Source organism: Myotis brandtii, unplaced genomic scaffold (assembly GCF_000412655.1).
Source record: "Myotis brandtii unplaced genomic scaffold, ASM41265v1 scaffold793, whole genome shotgun sequence".
Taxonomy (NCBI): domain Eukaryota; kingdom Metazoa; phylum Chordata; class Mammalia; order Chiroptera; family Vespertilionidae; genus Myotis; species Myotis brandtii.
Genome location: NW_005371193.1, coordinates 863,159 through 881,379, shown reverse-complemented (window position 1 = coordinate 881,379; position 18,221 = coordinate 863,159). Strand labels below are relative to the sequence as shown.

The window sequence follows — 18,221 nt, the reverse complement described above, 5'->3', positions numbered from 1 at the left end:
GGTCCCCCAGCCACGACTTACCTGCGGGCCCCCAGAGGATGCTCGGGCCGCTAGCCCACTAGCGGGGACCTCGGGGCAGTCGCGAGGGGGGCATCCAGCCCCCGACTCAGCTCCGCCGCTCCCGTCCCAGGGACGCCCCCAGCGGGGTGAGCATGGTGATTTCCCTTCGGAGCCCCCTGCCTCGGGACGTCTGAGAAGATGCCTACCATGAGGCTGCTCACTTGCTTCCTGCAGCTCCTGGCGGGGCTGGCGCTGCCTGCTGTGTCTCCCCAGGTAAGACCTACCCCCACATCCCAGCCTGGCTCCCCTTATCTCCTCCACCCCAGCACTCAAAGCAGGGGGACCCCCCGAAACCACAGACGCACTCCCTGGAGCGGCACCTCCAAGGATGTCCACACATTTCCCAGGAGTCGGGCTGGACCACGTTGTCTGGGAGGAGACCTCAGGCCGGGCTGTCCCAGACTTCAGCTCTGGGGTCTGTCGTGGTGGGGGCAGGGAAGCCACAGGGACGGGAGGGAGGTTTCCTGTCTGGCCCCTGGAGCCACCGTGGCTTTGCTAAAAGCATCTCTCCACTAATCCCAGGCCGGTCCCTGACCTTGTGGTCAGGGTCGAGGCCTGTGACCAGGCAGGCGCCCCCAGGACCTCTGACCTGGTCTGGTGGAGGGGGAAGCCAGCAGAAGAAGCCATGGGTGGGGAGGCTGGGGCCTGCCGGGGGCTGAGCGCAGGGCTCCACGGAGGGCCCGGGGCCAGACAAGAGGTCCTGCTGTACCGGCTCTCCCGGGTGGGCAGCCGGAGGTCCCACGTGCAGGGCCTGGGGAAGTGAGCAGGGCCCTTTTCCCAGGAGCCGGGGGAGTCTGGCCAGGAGCCAGCTTGGGCAGTGAAATCCTGACAAAACCAATGAGCTGCCTTCCCACTGCGCTATCCCACTGCCCTGGGCGTCTTCAGCCCCAGCCCAGGAGTGGGTGGGCTAGACAGACCCTGGGGCAGGAAAGCCCCACCAGCAGCCACCCGCTGCTGCAGGGCTGGCCAGAGGTGTAACGTTACCCGCACACCAGCTCCTGGCGCCACCCGCTCCAGCCCCTCCGCTCCCACCAGCTGATCACCTCTCCTAGGCTCTGGCACCCAGCCAACGCAGGCTGCATAGGGCCCAGCAGGGTGGCCAGGGGGCTGGGGAGGAGGAAGACCCCGAAGAATTGCAAGATCTTCGAGACACAGAAAGCGAAGTGCTCCAAAAGCCTCCAGACTCCCACCCTTTCCAAATGAGGAAACTGAGGCCAGAGTGAGGGCTGGGACCCACCCAGGGTCCAGTAAGGTTTTAGTTGGACATGGAAAGAGACAGCTCGGAGTCAGGGCAGAGAGTGCAGTGGGTGGGAAGGAGCTCGGATGGCCCGCTATGCTCTTGCCAATACGCTCGGCCTCAGAGCACACGGCCCGTGATGGTCCCCCTCACTTTTGCACCTTTCTGTCCACAGCCACCGGCTCTGTCTGCTGGGAACAACTCATCACAGACGAAAGGTAAGCAAGCTGGGCTGGCGTGTGTGCTCACCAAGCCCTCTCCGTTCACGCCTCTGCAGAGGGTGGGAAGGGATTGGCCTGAAGGGTGGGTGCAGGATGATATTAAGTTGGGGAAAGTCGGCAAGCTGGCTGATGCCCTGGCTGACAAAGTTGGCAGAGTTTGAGAAACTCCCCATTGTGACCCAGAGGCCTAGAGAGGTGTATTCCTGGGCCGGGGTCACCCAGAGAGCAAAGCTGGGGCCAGTAACCCAGGGTTGGTCTAGTTGGTTCAGAGCCCCTTCCCAGCATGATGTCGGGGGGCAGATGAGGTCTTGGAGGGCAGTGTGGGCAGTGAGTGTGCCAGGGGCTAGACTGGTGGTCTGGGAGCTGGGTACAGTGGGCAAACCATCAAGAGAATCGGGAGGGGAGAAGGGACCTTCCCAGCAGCCAGCCCTTCCCAGCAGCCAGGCCTTTTCATTGATTACAAACAGACAGAACATGAGTCGCGCCCTCCCTGGCCCCTCCACTCTCCACCCAGGGTTGCATCAAGAGGGAATCTTCAAAGGGCTAGATGGTTGCCAAAGAGACATACGTGCAGAAGGCAGGACGCTCATGCCAGGCCCCCTGCCTTGCTCCTCCCTGCCTGCCTCTCCAAGACGTGCAGTCAGGCCACACACCGTTCCTGAGGCTTCCCACAGCTCAGTGGAAGTGGGAGTGTGCAGGGACGTGCACACACACATGCGTGATAGCCAATTGGGGCTGGGAACACGCTCTCTCTGCTGGCCTGCCTGTCTGGTAGTCGTCTTCTCCTGGGCCTGGCCACGCTCTTGTGCCTGAATCCCAGGTCCTGAGAAGGTGGGGGAGGCAGCAGCTCTTGACTTCATTGATACTCCCTCTCCCCTTGCTGTGCCCTCTGAGACTAGCAGAATATAATGCTCTCTTAGACTCGGGGAGGAACCCATCACCATCTCCACCCCATATCCTCTTCGATGCTTTTAGCGCATTTCAGGCAACAGCTACTGAAGAAGCCTGAGCCTCAGTTCCCTCATCCGTAAATGGGAGCAGTAGACTACATACTAGCTAAGGTTTTTCCTAAGTTTGTAGGATTCGCTGACTCCATGGTGGGGACACAGGAGTATATATTTTCCAGGGATGAGGGTGAGGAGGCTTGGAAGTGTCTATCTAGTAGGGCAGCTAACCTGCCATCCTCACCCGTCAGGGAGCCTGTATTGTGGCCATGGGCAGTCCCATGAGCTTTGGACCCCAGTTATCAAAATCTGCCAATGCCATCCCCTCCTGCTAAGCCCGGACAAGAGACAGCATGGCCTGTACGTTGCAGCCGTGGATGCTGGTTTTCACTGCCACTGTCGTGTAACAGTGTTGGGCATTTACTATACTTCTGTGCGGAGCACAGGCTGTGAACTAGGAAGGCGCTTGTGTTCTCCCGGTTTTATGGACGGAGACTCTGAGGCTCACAGAGGTCCTTGGAGTTGCCTAAAGCCTTGGACATGCCTCAGTATCCACGGCTCACGGCTGAGCAGGCATGAGCAGCGTGCCCCTCGCAGCAGGCTGGCTGTGCACCCCACCCGTGACGATGGAGAGGACACCTGCCGGGCCTGGGCTGCGGCCAGCAGCTCTGCCCAGCCCTGTGGCCTCCCGGGGGCCTCCCCAGGAGCTTGCTCTCAGGATCAGGCACTTTCCTTCTTGAGTCTCCTCCATCCCGGGGGTAGGAAGCTGGAACCACATAGGAGGCTCACCCACAGGGCTGTCGAGAACCCACTCGTGGCCCTGGGAGCAGCCTTTGCTGCATGGCCTCGCCCTGGCCTGGCGCTTCACTGGGCTACAGCCTCCCACTCCTCCCACCCGACCCCTGCCTCTCGGCCCAGAGGCAGTGCTCTCAGGAGCAGCTGAGCAGAGCTCCTTCCTGAGGGCCTCAGCCCACAGCTGGGAGTGGCCACGCCTTTCTCAACTGGCCCCTTACCCAGCCGGCGCCTTTGTTTCCCCCCACACACCCGCGCAGCGGCCTCCAGGAACGGATTGCCCTCTTTCCTGGTGGCTGCCAGGTACACCAGGCCCGGCTCACCCCCTCAGCCTTGCCATGTGGTCCAGAAAGTGGCGGGTTTCAGGGCCCTGGAGCCTGGGCCGCGTCGATGCAGTCTGTGTGGGGGGGGAGTGTGGGGGTGAGGAAAGGAAATCCCTCCTTTTGCCGCCAAGGCTCAGCTGGCTCTGCTTAACCTGGCTGTGGCCCCAGCAGCCCAGCTGGATGGGAATCTGTTTGCAGACTGGTAGGGGGCTGGGATACCCCTTCTCTGCTGCTGTCCCCTCCCTAGTGGCTGCTCCCAGGGGAGGATCCTGAGCCTCCACGGCACTGTCAGCTGGCTGTTCTCTGCCGTTATTTATGTTTTCCACGGTAGAGATTAAACGTCCAGAGTTACATCGCCTCATGAAGAGTTTAGACTAAACAGGCGTTCACGGAGCTGTGATAGGGAGGTGCCCCTCTGACCTTGCACTGCAGAGGCTGGCTTCCCTGGGGCTTCGGGCTGCTTGTGGGAAGAGGGGCTTGTTTCCCACTTGGGGGTGCAGGGAGAGTGTCCCAGTGGCCTGGGAGGCAGGATCAGGGGAGGCACCGGTCTTCCTCCCATGCCCGGGCCCAGCCCCAGTGCCCCCTAAGCACACAAAGCAGAGTGGAGCGGCAGACGCCCAGATAAGCATGGTTTTTATTGCCTCTGTGGCCTCCCTGGCCGGCTCCACGTGGACACGCCGCCTCTTGGGTGTTTTCCACCAGCTTGCAGCCTTTCCCCAGGGCCTCTGCAAGGCTGAAGTTTATTTTTCCTCTGAGATTACCCTGAGACTCACATTCTCATAGGCTCCATGGGATGGACTTTGGCCCCTTCTGCCTCCTAGAAAGGAGGTGAGGGGGCTGCTGGGAGAACCATGATGGCTGCTGGCTGACCCAGATCCCGTGCCCTCTGCCACCAGCTGAGGACAACCATCATGTGTAGGGCAAGATGACCCAGGGCCGGAGATGTTTATCTGCCCACGGTCTCAAGGCTGGACTGGGTTGTGTGCCCAGAATCACAGACTGTCTGTCAGAGCTGGGAGAGACCTTAGCAACCATCTATTCCCAACCTGCTTCTTTTTCCCCAGCTGAGGAAACTGATATCCCAGAAAGGTTAAGTGACCTCCCCAAGGTCACACAGTCCGTGGAGGGCCAGGACTGGAAGCGAGGTCTCCTGCTTCTGGTTACACACGTCCTGTGAGCCTCTCTTTGGGATCAGGCCCCAGGCCTTCCCCTGAAGGAGTAGCATATTTTGAGAGATTCCAGATCAGCCCCCAAAAGCTCTTGCTCATGACCACAGGACATCGTGGGGGTCAGGGGCCAGGGCTGGGGATGGGGGATGTCCCTGATATTCTTCAGTGAACAATCATCTGATCAATAAGTCATTATTTAGCCTGTGTTTACTGGGTGCTTGGGTCCCTGTCCTCACAGAGCCTCGACTTGCTTGTAAAGGAGATAAGAGCCCCAGTGATTGAGATAAGGCCAGCCCTTGGGGCCTAGTTATACTCAAAGGAGGAACATCTGTTCATACTAGAAAAGCTGGAGAAAGCTTTGGAGTGGCGGGGAGGTGGGCCTGGAGAAATGGGTGGTAAGCTGTATTTGGTTAGAAATGAGAAGTGGGGGAGGAACATAGCCCAAAGGTGGGAATGACGGTGATGTGGCCCAGTTTGGTTCCAGGGCTGGTCCAGGTAAAATGAGGAGTGGGGGTGGAGCAGGAGGCTGGCTGCAGGCTGGGCTGCCTGGCTAAGGAGCCGGCCCAGCGTGGGACAGGAAATAAAGACCAGGGCGAACTCTGCCAGCCAGTCTCACAGAATGTGCAGAAATGTTTTCTGCAAAGTCCCGAGGACCGAGGAAGCGCAAGCGCAGGCCTGAGGAAGACCCAGCGGGCCTGGGGGCAGCCGGGGCACGCTCCTCGGAGCTCCAGGGACCCAAGGCAGGTGTGGGTGCCTCACTGAGAACACAGGGGAGAGCTCGGGACACTGGGAAATTCTGCCAGACCAGCTAAAGGTCCAGCAGTCTTCCCAGAGGGATTGCATCAGTTCAGAGGAGAGGGGGCTCAGATAGGCTGAGGGCTTCCTGGAGGAGGAGGCTCTGCCAGGCTCAGGAGCCAGGACGGGGGCATCGAGGAGCACCTCTCCTGACCTGACCAGCTGACTGTGCCCTCTTGCAGTGATGCCCTTCCAGGTAGTGTGGGGCCGCAGCTACTGCCGGGCAATGGAGAAGCTGGTGGACGTCTTGTCGGAGTACCCCCAGGAGACGCAGTACATGTTCAGCCCGTCCTGTGTCCCCTTGCTGCGCTGCACGGGCTGCTGTGGGGATGAGGCCCTGCACTGTGTGCCGGTGGAGACGACCAACGTCACCATGCAGGTAGGGAGGGTCTCCTCACGTCCGGCCTGCCCCCTTGTCCACACCCTACTCAGAGGTTCTCAGCACCGACTACCAGGAGGGACCTGGAGAGGGAAGGAGGGCAGCCCGAGGTCACAGGACTGCAACTGACTCTCAGGCCCTTTCCACCCAGCACAGTGCCCCGCCTTTTGGAGCCTGCATCCCAACTTTGGGCCCACTTTTCCCTCCCTTATCAGTTCTCTCAGGCTCTAGCTTAGCCCCACTCCAGGTCCGATGATATCTGGTAGGGGATGGAAAAGATTTGAATCTGCTCAGACTCAAGAAATCCCTGTTTATACCAGGAGTACTTGGTGCCCTGAACCTTACACACACACACACACACACACACACACACGTGCACGCACACACAACACAATGGTTCATGGAACACTTACTGAGTAATGCCAAGCCCTGTGCTAGGCACTTCACTACCTCAACATTCAGCCTTCAAGGCAAGTCTTACTCCCATTTCACAGATGAGAAACGTGAGGTTTGGGGATGTTACTTCCCTTGCTCAGCAGGGAGAAGAGCCACGCTTTCAACCTGTGTCTCTGACTCCAGAGCACGGGCCCTCTTGCTACGCTGTTGCTATGCTGGTGGCCGTGGAAGGGCTTCCCTCAGATCCACATGCTGATGGGAGGGCTGTGCCCACTCCTCAAAGCAGAATGAGGGCATGTCGTCCAAAGGGTGGGGGGAAACATGGAGTCTGGTCCTCCCCCCAAGGAGGGTGTGGAAAATGTTGGAAACCCACGGCCACCCCCCAACCCAGGCACCAACCTTTCTCTCCCGCAGATCCTGAGGATCAGCTCTGAGCATCGGTCCTCCTACGTGGAGATGACATTCTCCCAGCACACACACTGCGCGTGCAGGTAGGTGCCCAGGGAGTGGCAGGGACAGGCCTCGTGCACGTGGCAGCCTTAGCCACATGGCCGCCATCCCGGCTGCAGGCCACTCTTCCTTCCTGGCCGAGGGAGGCCGGCCAGGGAAAGCAGGGACCAGAGGCCGCTGTGTTTTGTGTCCGCATCAGCCAGTGTTTGCCCGAGGAGTTGGTCCCTGGAGTTGGAGCACAGCCTCCAAGAAGGCACAAGGGTGAAGGAAGCCTGAGTCCCCCCCCCCACAACTTTCAGGGGCTCAGGGCCCACCATCCCCTCCCTGAGTTGGGCGGCAGTTGCCACAGCCCTGGAAGAGACACTGAGGCAAGGACATTTCAAGCCTGGGCTTAGTTCTGGGCCAGGCTGGTGCCTGTGGAAGGGGACAGTTGGGCAGAGGAAGGACAAGCTATGGCAGGAGGAAAGGGGCAGAAGGAAGAAGGCATTGGGGTGAGGCTGGTGCCTGTGGAAGGGGACAGTTGGGCAGAGGAGCACAGGGAAGGACAGGCTATGGCAGGAGGAAAGGGGCAGAAGGAAGAAGGCGTTGGGGTTTCTGTACAATTGCACCCCCACCCAGCAGAGCCTCTGCCCAGCCCGTTCCCAGGGCATCTGAGCATTCGTTTCCAGGAGAAGCAGGCCCAGCACTGCCGACCGGCCTAGGGAAGAGAGAAGCCGCTGAGGTGCGGTCCTGGTGGCCCTGGGCTATGGGTGGAGGCTCCAGACAACAGGTCCTGAGCCTTATTCTGGGGTGGGAATGCCCTTCTGTGCGCCTAGCCCCACACTAGGCACTTGAATGTGTTTTCTCATTCAGTGTTCAAATGTTCTCATTCTCGTTCAAATGAGAATCAATTGAGCACCTACCGTATGCCAGGCTCTGTCCTGCAGGCTGGAGATGGAGTGGTGAGCAAAACAGACAAGGTCCCTGCTCTCATAACAACCCTGGGAGGTCGGTACTATCATCGGCTCCATTTTACGGATGAGGAAACTGAGGCTTGGTGGTTCCATGATTTGCCACAGCGTATGAGTGAACCCCAGCCTGTCCAACACCTAAGCCTCCCTTTTTCATGCTACCTCTCCTGGCCATTCTCCAGGAGACCCCGCACTGCCCTGGCCTTGGCTCTGCTCAGTGTCCAGGGCTCTGGCCGCCACTCTTGGACCCGAGCCCAGGCTCTAGGCCCCCGTCACTATACTGCCGTCGGGGGCCCTGCCTCAGCCCATTCCTCCCAGCCAGGCTTAGCCAGACAACGATAGTTCAGCAATGACCCCTCCCAGGCACAGTGCTGACCAGTGATCTTTCACGCTCCACACCACCTTTGCCATCACAGCCACTCTGTTGGGGCAGGCAGGCGAGGAACGGAGGCTCCACGAGCGTCTCTGACGTGCCCAGGATGGCACAGACATGACCAGGCAGCCCAAGAGGCCATGGTCCCCTGCCCTGGCTCCCTAGGGAGACAGCCAGCCGAGGGCAACAATCCCTGGCCACGCTGCCCTACACCCCCACCCCTGTTCCCAGGGAAGACCGAGGGAGGCCCTGTCGCCTTCCAACAGGCTGACCAACAGGGACACCTTTCTTCTCACTTCTGGGCCAACAGCCACAGCCCCGCAGGCAGAGCCCGGACCTGCCTGGTGACCGCGGGGCTGTGCTCACCTGCCCTGCCTCCGCCCCTCACCCGCTCCTCCTGCCGCTGCCCGCAGCATCACATCCCTGGAGCAGAGGTGGCAGTTGTGCCCTGACAGGCAGCCTTAGCTGGCAGCAACCACCCCTCTCCCTGGCCTCACTCACTCTCCTTGAGGAAACTGGGTGCACCCTGGAATGAAGAGCAGGAACAAGAGGAAAAATAAACAGAGAAAGCAGGAAAGGACAGGCTCACAAATCCCCAGATTTGATGCCCAGAGGCTGAGAAGTGCAGGTTATGGAACGGCCCCCGAGGGGAAATTCGTCTCTCTCTTGGAGGGGTCACCGGAGTCTAGAGTGGGAGCTGAAGCCCAGAGGCCTCTGGCCATCTCTTCCTCACTAGCTCCATGCTACCCCCTAGTGGCTCCAGTGCCAACTGCAGGACCAGGATCCAAATGTCCAGGGGAGGTGTGTGGGTGGCAGGCAGCCCACACTTACCACTCTCCTGATTCTCCCCCGGCCTCTGTTTTCCCAGGCCTGTGTTGCAGATAACGAAGCCAGAAAGGTAAGTGGCCTGGCTGGGGCTCCAGGCTGTTCTTGGGCCTGCCAGCCCCTGTCCCAGCATGATAAGCTCCCAGCCACTCTGTCCTGATGCTTTTGGCTTATTGCAGGAGGAGACCCAAGGGCAGTGGGAAGAGGAAGAAAGAGAAGCAGAGACCCACAGACTGACACCTGTGAGTGTGCTGGGGGCCCAGGGATGACAAGGAGGCTGAGCCAGAGGGGAGCCCCCACCAGCAGGGTTAATGCTGGGGAAAGGGGAAAGCAAGGCCCAGAGCGGTCTTAGGGGCCAGACCAGGGAGATGCGTTTTTAGAGATTCTAGGGCCCAGGAAGCCTCAGGGGGCCTTGGATCTTGTCCTGGCTTCGCACGAGTCTCTGTATGGCTTGAGCAAGTCATGTCAGCTCTCTGAGCCTAGTGCAGTGGTCGGCAAACTGCGGCTCGCGAGCCACATGCGGCTCTTTGGCCCCTTGAGTGTGGCTCTTCCACAAAATACCGACTTCTGCGCATGGGCCACAAAGTTTCAATCGCACTGTACATGCACGCCCGCACGTGGTATTTTGTGGAAGAGCCACACTCAAGGGGCCAAAGAGCCGCATGTGGCTCGCGAGCCGTGGTTTGCCGACCACTGGCCTAGTGTTTCTTTCTGTGTAAAATGAGGGGTCAGGGCCCACCTAACATTTAGTCATTCTAGAAATAGTTTTCAAATACTTGACTGTCTGCCGGTATACCAGCAAACAAGCCAACAAGATTCTTGCTCTTCAGTGCTTACCTTCTAGTGATGAGAAGTCCAATAGCTGAAAGCAGTCAGGGCTATTTCCTAGAGGCCTTGGGGAGGAGCAACCGCCCACTGGCTCTCACACCTTGTATTTCTATCCCCCCTCCAGGGGGCTCCGGGGGCCACTCGCTTCTATTTCCCTCTCAATGTTACCTGTCCCTCTTGGCTTCACACCTGGAGGCCCAGGGTGGAGTCCAGGCCTGAGTGTAGTCCAGGCCAGAGAAGGATCAGAGAAGGGAAAACCCAAATATGTGAGTAAATAGTAAAAACAAAATATTTCACCTCTACAGTAACTTAGTCACATGACAGGTCCTTTCGGCTCCAAGACTCCAGGAAATCATTTTGGGCGGTGGGCCTGGAGCTGACCCCGGAGGCTTCCACCCCACTCCGTGAAGGCAGGGGTTCTAAGGAAGCCGGTCTCCCAAGGCGTGGGGCCCTCCTTTCTCCCTGGGCCCAGGCAGCCGCTCGGGGAAGGAGTTGGCAGTGCAGGCAATGCAGGGCTCCCCACAGCCAGGCAGGCCCAGCAGGCCCTGTGGCTCCCCCGACCAGGGCAGCGGTCTTCAGACGTCTCCCAGGGAATCTCCTGACGGAAGTTCAAAACCACGTGCTCTCTTGCTCACGTTTAAGTTAACACTGAACTTTTCCATCAACGTTGTAAATAGTTGCAAAGATATCATTTCCAGCATGTTATAAATATTAATGTTTTAATATAAAGCCACTAGATAACTCTTCAGATGGAATGCCTATGGGATAGGGCATTTTAATTTTTAAAAAAATATATTTTTATTGATTTCAGAGAGGAAGGGAGAGGGAGAGGGAGAGATAGAAACATCAATGATGAGAGAGAATCATTGATTGGCTGCCTCCTGCACACCCTACACTGGGGATGGAGCCTGCAACCCAGGCTTGTGCCTTGACCTGGAATCGAACTGCGACCTCCTGGTTCATAGGTCGAAGCTCAATCACTGAGCACGCTGGCCCGGCAGGGCATTTTAATTTAACACCATCATCCACTTTAAAAAGAAATGAATAATAGCAACAAAAAATATAAATGTGAACATTCTCCTCTAACAGTGGTTGCATATTTGCATTGCTTCTTTTTTCCTTGAACTTCTGTTTCCATTTCATTTCCCCCACAAAATTTCAGCCTAATGTAATTGTTTTAATGCTGAAGTCTTTTATATATCACCTTGCCATGTGTATCTGCTACAACAGTGGCATATAAGTTTGAATTATTTTATTTTCCTGTAAACATAAACTCTAAATTAAATTTTCTCCTGGAATGGATTATCACAATAATTATCTGTAGTACCAATTGATCAAAACAGCACAAATACATTATATTTTAATAAGTGTTCAATATAAAAGTACAATCAGGCCCGTATGGCTTGGTTGGGCATCGTCCTGTGCACCGAAAGGTTGCTGGTTCCATTCCTGGTCAGGACACATGCCGAGGTTGCAGGCTCGATCCCCCTAAGGGGCGAGCAGGAGGTAACCGATGGATGTTTCACTCTCACATCAATGTTTCTCGCTTTCTCCCTCTCTCTTCCTCTTACTCTCAAAATCAATTTTAAAAAATATTTAAAAAAAACCAAACATCAATCTCATTAAGGATGCATCTCAATGAGATGGATGTGACTTCCTCTTTCAATTAATTAACTTGTTAATGAATGTTACCTCCTGCCAGACTGAGACAGGATTCGGCATTAATTCCATTCTTGATCACCAGTTTTACAGATGAAAAGGGTGAGAAACCATGCTCACATAAATAAGTAGATGGGACTCAATGTCACTTAATTACTTGAACTTGTCGCCATAAGAACCATCCAAACCTGTAGAGAAATTTTAAAAGTTTAATTGAATCAAACTGACAATTGCCAGGAAGCAAAATTTTAATGGATCGAGAAAATGCTCTGCAGCGTATTTTTATGCGTCAGAATCAAAGGAGACAAAAGAAGGGTTGCATGAAATTCGCTGGTGCTCCGTAGATGAGGGAGGCAGGCGAAAGCAAAGCGGGAAAATCTCTGGGGTTGGGTAGAAAGTGAAATGGATAGGCACTTCTTTTGCGTGGGAGGGCACCGGGTAGGAAATGAGTAACATTTACAGCACATGGAGAGGGTATTCTGGGAACAAGATACCATGAGGGCTTCTGTGGTCTCCTGATCCGGTGGGAAGTTGCTCCCCGAGGGGCCTGGAAAAAGAAATTACTCTGACATTTCAAAGGTATGTTATCTTAGAAGCAGAAAGACTTTAGGCTCATTGAGGAAATGATTGAACTTTGCCAAAGAAGCTACAGGCCTAGGACATGACTTCCTGCCATAACTTTCAATTAGGAAGTTCTATGTTCAGACTACCCTGTGTGGTTACTTTTAGTCTCTGAGTTTGTAGGGCCCCCGAGCTGACCTCCCCTGAGCTTGTCAGACTTAGTATGTGACCCCCTTTTCATCCACAAATTCCTTCCCCAAAACATCAAGGTGATCTGCGAACAAAAATTACTTCTCATGACATATACGCTGACCATTCGGGTGAGTTGTTCTTTAATTTGTTGAAAGCAAAGACTTGGAAACCACCTGACTTGCAAAAGGCTGGGTTCCCCAGTTGTTTGCCATATTTCCTTTCTCAGCACCTACACCTTAAGTTCTTTGTTCAGTGTTCCCTGGATACTGTTGCCTTGGGCCACAGTATTGTCAGGGCTTTGGAATGGGCAGGATGCTGCCAGGTAGGAAGGTAATTGTGGCGAACTCTCAGGATGATGGGGAAGCAGACCTCTCAGGCGGGCAGTTTTCAGGTGGAGAACTGAAAATAGATTCTTTTAAAGCCATCAGCACCCATATAGGTCTTGGACAATTTTCATGTACCTCTCGGGACACCTGCACCCTCGTCTGAAGACTGCTGCCCTAGAGTAATCAGAGGTATTAGTGTATGGAGCCAGACTGGGTTCATGTCACTGACTAGCTGTGTGACCTTGGGCAAGTTTCCTAACCTCTCTGAGCCTCTGTTTTCTCATGATAATAACAGTGCCTTCCCCATGAGATATCGTGAGGGGTAGATGAGAAGGTGCTTAGCGCAGGGCTGGCTGGGCACCTGGGGACGTGCTTGGTGAAGGGTAGCTCCCGGCTTCTCTTTGGTGCAAGCAGAGATCCAGGCATGCTGCAATCTCCCTGTGCTCCCTGCCCTGGCTTCCCCTCTGGGTTTGTCCCCGCTCCCGTAGCAGGGACCGCACCCTCCACAGCCTGCTGACACCTGCTTTCTGTGTTTGGTCTCTGACAGGTGAGCTGATCCTTCTCCCCCAAGATAACCAGCCCCTCGGAGGAGAGAGACCCCACACCCGGCTCCTGTATTTATTATCGTCACACTCTCAGTTACCTCCTTGCTGGCACCTGCCCTCTATTTATTAGCCAATTGCATCCCTGCTGAATGACTCCTCCCTCCAAGATGAGGGGCCTGGAGGGACAGGACCCTCAGGAATTCAGTGCCTTAAGCAGAACGTGAGAGAAAGAAGACAGCCATGGCCCGTGTGTGCTTCAGCTTGGGAAGAAGCAAGATGTGACTTTGCGAGGGGCAAGCCGGGCTCCAGAGGCCTGAGGGGCCCCCAAGGGGCTGGAGAAGGAAGAAGAGAAGAGGAAGAACCCACCGCCTGTCCCTGGGCCTTGGGCTCTGCAGGGATAAGCAGGCCATGGCCCAGCCTGCGTGGGAAGGCAGGCAGGGGGTGAGGGGCCCTGTGGCTTCCTCCTCCTCCTGGCAGCGGCTCTGACCCTGGAGAGCGGAACACTCAGCTCTGGAGAACAGCGGTCGCCCGGGGCCTTGGCCACTCCTCGTCCCCTACGGTTTCTCCTCACATCTCGCCACAGCTTGTACTGGGACATGGTTCTTTGTGGCCAAGGAAGACTTCACCATGGCCACTCCTCGTCCCCTACGGTTTCTCCTCACATCTCACCAAGCTTGTGCTGGGACATGGTTCTTTGTGGCCAAGGAAGCCTGCCCCTCTCAGGGACACAGGCAACGAGGGGGCCCAGGCTGGGCATGGAGCACGCTGCCTGCATGGCTGTCTGGCTGCCAAGCCAGATTCTCTTGAATAAAGTTATTCTAGTCTGGAAACCTCTGCTCCAGGGAGTGTCTGCCGGAGCAGCAAGCAGCAGAAAGTGGAAGCAGGACAGAAAAAGGATCGTGGGCCCGCAGCCGCCCCTGGTTGGCGTCAGCCTCCTGCAGCTTCCTGGGGTGCCATCTCCCCAATTGCTTGCAGCAGGAACCCTGAGGTCCACTCTTCCTATAAAGAGGGATTCCCAATATTTAGTCCTGGCCCCAAAGTTGGGGGAACGTGGCCCCAGTATCCCATGAACACCCTCTAATGCAAGAGCACAGTCCCCTCCTCCTCTCCCTCCCCCAGGGCCACCCCATACCTGGCCCAGTGCCTGGCCCTCCAAACCCTGAGCGAATGGGGGTTCCTCAGGTCCTGGCCCCCCATCTCCAGCCTGCTCAGGCTACCGAGTGCAGGGGTCTGCAGATGCTGCCCGATTTCCACTCCCTTTACCTTCCATCTTCCTCTGCCTTCCTCCTGAAGGCCTTGGCATGAAAGGAGAAAAAGCGCTTTTTAAATTTTTTTCAGTCCAAACCACATACTGTCAGACCCCCATCTACCTCTGGTCCGAAAGGGATGTCGTTTTATTGTTGCCTGTACTGTGGGCAGGGGAGTTCCCCACTCACTGCAGGCTGCTCAGGACAAACCCGCAGGGGCCCAGGGGCAGGCTTGCCTGGGGCTTTGGAGGGAAGCCCTGGACAGTCCAGTGGGTGGGGTGGGTTGGCCCTGCTGAGGCAGCTGGCCTTGGCAGTCTGTTCGCCGAGGCCTGGGCCCCCTGGAGGACACTCTGGTCAGAATGTGCTCTGGCTGGTGATCACAGAAGGGGTGTGGGCCAGCCCCAGGGCAAATGCTTTGCAAAAGAACTGCACTTTCTCTCCTGCTTCTCTCCCCTTGGGCTGAGGCCATTGCCTTTGATTGCCTTTGGTGGACTAAGAGCTGAGAATAGCACCCCTTCCCCTCGGCCAGGCCCTGGATTGGCCCCGGGGACCCCAGCTCAGTCCCAGTAGCATCTCCAAGGCTCTCAGCTTCCCAAATCACCCACATGGAGGTCAGTCTTCCGACACAGGCCATAGATCCCTGTAGAGAACTAGACAGAGACAGGGGGAGCTCTTGGAGGCCAGAAGCAAAAATCCGCCCCCACGGCCAAGAGCAGTGGGGATGAGTAGGAAAGGAACTGACTGGTCCATTTGGCCATCTGGGCAGTCCTTTCCGATCAGTTAGGTCCTGAAGGGCCCTTTTCACTTGCTCATTATATATTTGTGGAGCACCACCTGTGCACCTGACACTGGCCCAGGCACCACGGGCCCAGTGGGGAATAAGGCGCACAAGGATCTGCTCTCCTGTAGTTGAGTGGAGAGACCAACCATAATCCTGTGTTACGGGATATTGGGTGGACTTTATTGTTGCTCAAACTGGTGGCTGGCCCTAGAACTAAGGAAAAAGGAGCCTTGATCCCCCACACTCTAAAACAAAGAAGAAACAATTTGGGGCTGGACACACCTGCCTACAGGATTTATTAAGAGGTGGCTGAAGTAGTTCTGCTAGGCCAGTGGTCGGCAAACCACGGCTCGCGAGCCACATTGGGCTCTTTGGCCCCGTGGCCTGGGCCACGAAGTTTCAATCGCACTGTACGTGGGTGCCCGCACGTGGTATTTTGTGGAAGAGCCCACTCAAGGGGCCAGTTTGCCGATCACTGTGCTAGGCCCAAACATCACCCAGCACCATCTTGAGCATCCCCTTCTCCATAAGCAGAAGACCAGGAAATGAGAAGGAAAGGAGAGGGCAGTGAGGTCGCTGGAGACCTGGGTTGCTGGTCCCTCCTCCTCCTTTCCGTGGAGCTGGATTTGCCCAGGTGCTATCTGAATAGGAACTGGGGGGAGTGGAGAACTGAAGAGTGACAGGGGACAGAGAGAGGGGACACCTTGGGGCATCCAGCAGGAATTTCCCACGGGTCAGGGGGACATGGTGAAAGTGAATGGCCAGGAGCATCCTTGCCCATGTTCTCCCAAGAGGGAGACCTGCAGGTGAGGAGACCCTGCAGGCTGTGTGTATAGGGTTGGGGCAATTGCTGAGTGGGACGTATCAGATAGAGAGCTGGAAAAGAAACACCTCAGGGAACAGTGCTCTAGGGTATCCCTGTGCTGCACCAACAAGACAGTTGGCACCTATCATGGGAGCCATAGTCATAGCCAGAGAAGAAATGGCCCCAGCTAAGGGGGACTTTACCCCAATTTCTCCTTCCTGGCCCATGTGAAAGAAAGAGAGGGGCATAGGGAGGAGTACAGGGACAGACCATGCCCTGCCCAGCTCCCTTGAGCCAAATCCAGGCCCTGTTTTAGGGAAAGAAAGGTGTTATACTTACTTTGGGTAGACAAGCCTAGATAGGGCTGGGCCTTTAATAAATTAAAGTGACAAGAACATTAGAAGACCTGCCCAAAATGCTATTAAGAGACAAGAAAAAGAGAATCAACATAATTCATCTAGAAGCAATGATGAGAGAGAGAGAAAACACAACTGGGTTGTTTGTGCTTTCACTGTTTGCTCAATAAGCAAGTTACACATGTAAACAAAGAAACTAATACGTCATTGCCAAAATGGTTCTGGCACATTAGATATGACCTTGACTTCTTTGACATTTCTCCCCTGAGAGGGAAGGTCTGTTCCCTCTCTTTGAATCTGAGTTGACCTGGGTCTGCTTTGGTCGTAGAGTATGGCAGAAGAGACCCTAGGAGAGCTCCAAACCCTTTCAAGAGAACTGGAAGCTTCTGCCTTGGTCTCTTGGAACCCTGAGCTGCCATGTAAGAAGTTCAACTATCATGAAGTCACCATGTTGGAAGGAAGCCCAAGCTAGTTGTAGAGCGGTGTGGGGAGAGCGAGAGAGAGCGAGATGCTCAGCCGGCCTCCAGTTGTCCCAGGCTCCCAGCCTTTACAGTCATCTCAGCAGAAGTCCCAGGTCTCATGGAACAGGACAGGCTGTGCCCTGTTTGATTTCCTAACCTGTAGAATCACGAGATATAATAACAAATTGTTATGCAGCAATAGGGCCTGAGTGGAAAATAAGGGAAGGTGACCAGATAGTGTTTGGGGGGAGGTACGCTAGACCAGGAGGTCAGGGAAGGGCTCTCTGTGGAGGTGATGTTTATGGTGAAATTTGAAAGATAGGAAGGAGTTCACTCCAAACAGAAGACACCACTGATGCAAAAGCCTTAGCAGGGATCCCAATACGGCTGGGCAAGGAAGGAAGGGACACGAGATGTGGCTGATGTTTGAGGTGGGTAAGGGCCAGATCATGCAGGGGTTTGCCAGGTTAGGAGTTTGAACTTGGTTATCATGTGGAGGGAAACCATTGGAGGGTTTCAAGCAGGGGAGTGAAGTGACAGCACACATATTTTTGGAAGATCACTCTGCCTTCTGTGTGGAGAATGGATCTTAGGGCACAAGACTAGAGGAATAAATACCACTTACAAGGCTGTAGCAAATCCAGGCAACCAATGAGAATGGCTTGGTTTAGGAAGAAGTAATGGAGATGGAGAGAGAGAGAGAGAGAGTTTGTTCTTAATGTGCCATGTGGACTGGTTACCCTGATCATTCATTCATTCTTGAGCATTTTTTGAGTCTACTAGAAGCAAACAAATTGTAGTAGATGCATGAGTGAGGGGGCAAAATATATCAGCATATGAAAGTCTTCCCAATTGCTCACTTAGTAGGGAAAATCTCATTCTGCAAGAAATAAGGAGAACAGGAGAGAAGGCTTAGCTGAAGGTAGATCATCTTACGTTGATCTACCTAAGAACACACAGAGACAAGGCAAGATGGAAAAGGGAAAGAAAAGACCTCATGGCTCGGTCTAGAGAAAGAGCTTGGGTTTTGTTGATTTAAAAGCTTCTGGTGATTTAAGACAATTTGGGGAGAGAGGGAAGGGTTTGTGAAAGTGCTGCTACACTTCCCTCATGTTGACATTCCTAACGTTCTTTGAGAGATGCTCACTCAATAAGGCAGAGACCCAGCCCAGTGGAACACCTGGATGAGCCAGGGAGACATAAGAAGAAGACATTGTCTCTGATCTTCCAAAGCTGGTCGAAGGAGTCTGATATGCACAGATGATTATAAAAGAAGGAAAGAAGGCCACATGGCTTAAGCAGATGAAGTGCCACTAAAGAAATCTGAGATACCTGAGGTGACTTACACATGGGGGAAATCAAGACTGGCTTCACAAAGTCTGTAGCATTTGAACTGTGACTCCAGGAATTAGGCAAGATCGAGTGTGGGGAGATAGATGGAGAAGGCGCTCTAGGTGCAGGCACCACATGAACAAAGACCCAGAGGTGGAAAACCCATAGCTGTACAGAGATTTTCAAATGGTTCTGTTTTGATGCTTAAGGTAAG

The 18,221-nt window shown here is 55.1% G+C and overlaps 2 protein-coding genes across 6 annotated transcripts in view; both read left to right on the top strand.

Annotated features, from left to right (window-relative positions):
* Window positions 1-6: 6 nt before the first annotated feature.
* Window positions 7-13,648, top strand: PGF (placental growth factor). 5 transcript variants are annotated; one of them, XM_005883575.2, is made up of 7 exons: window positions 7-273; window positions 1,473-1,515; window positions 5,724-5,920; window positions 6,731-6,807; window positions 8,958-8,987; window positions 9,094-9,156; window positions 13,028-13,648. In XM_005883575.2, exons 1-6 carry the CDS (start codon window positions 199-201, stop codon window positions 9,149-9,151), a joined length of 480 nt encoding a protein of 159 aa, XP_005883637.2. In that variant the 5' UTR covers window positions 7-198; the 3' UTR covers window positions 9,152-9,156; window positions 13,028-13,648. The 5 variants fall into 5 exon arrangements, with proteins under 5 accessions (XP_005883637.2, XP_014386688.1, XP_014386689.1 ...); XM_014531202.1 differs by lacking the exon at window positions 8,958-8,987; XM_014531203.1 differs by lacking the exon at window positions 9,094-9,156.
* A 4,027-nt stretch (window positions 13,649-17,675) lies between these two features.
* Window positions 17,676-18,221, top strand: part of RPS6KL1 (ribosomal protein S6 kinase-like 1) — a 25,200-nt gene continuing 24,654 nt past the window's right edge. Inside the window, exon 1 of the mRNA XM_005883572.2 lies at window positions 17,676-17,680. The gene's annotated coding sequence lies outside the window, so the exon portion shown is untranslated. The remainder of the gene's footprint in view (window positions 17,681-18,221) is intronic.

Coding starts and splice junctions, on each gene's coding strand:
- PGF (XM_014531201.1), top strand. CDS start 199: ATGCCTACCATGAGGCTGCTCACTTGCTTCCTGCAGCTCCTGGCGGGG. Junction 5,921..6,730: donor CGACCAACGTCACCATGCAG/GTAGGGAGGGTC, acceptor TCTCTCCCGCAG/ATCCTGAGGATCAGCTCTGA. Junction 6,808..8,825: donor CACACACACTGCGCGTGCAG/GTAGGTGCCCAG, acceptor CTTCCTCACTAG/CTCCATGCTACCCCCTAGTG.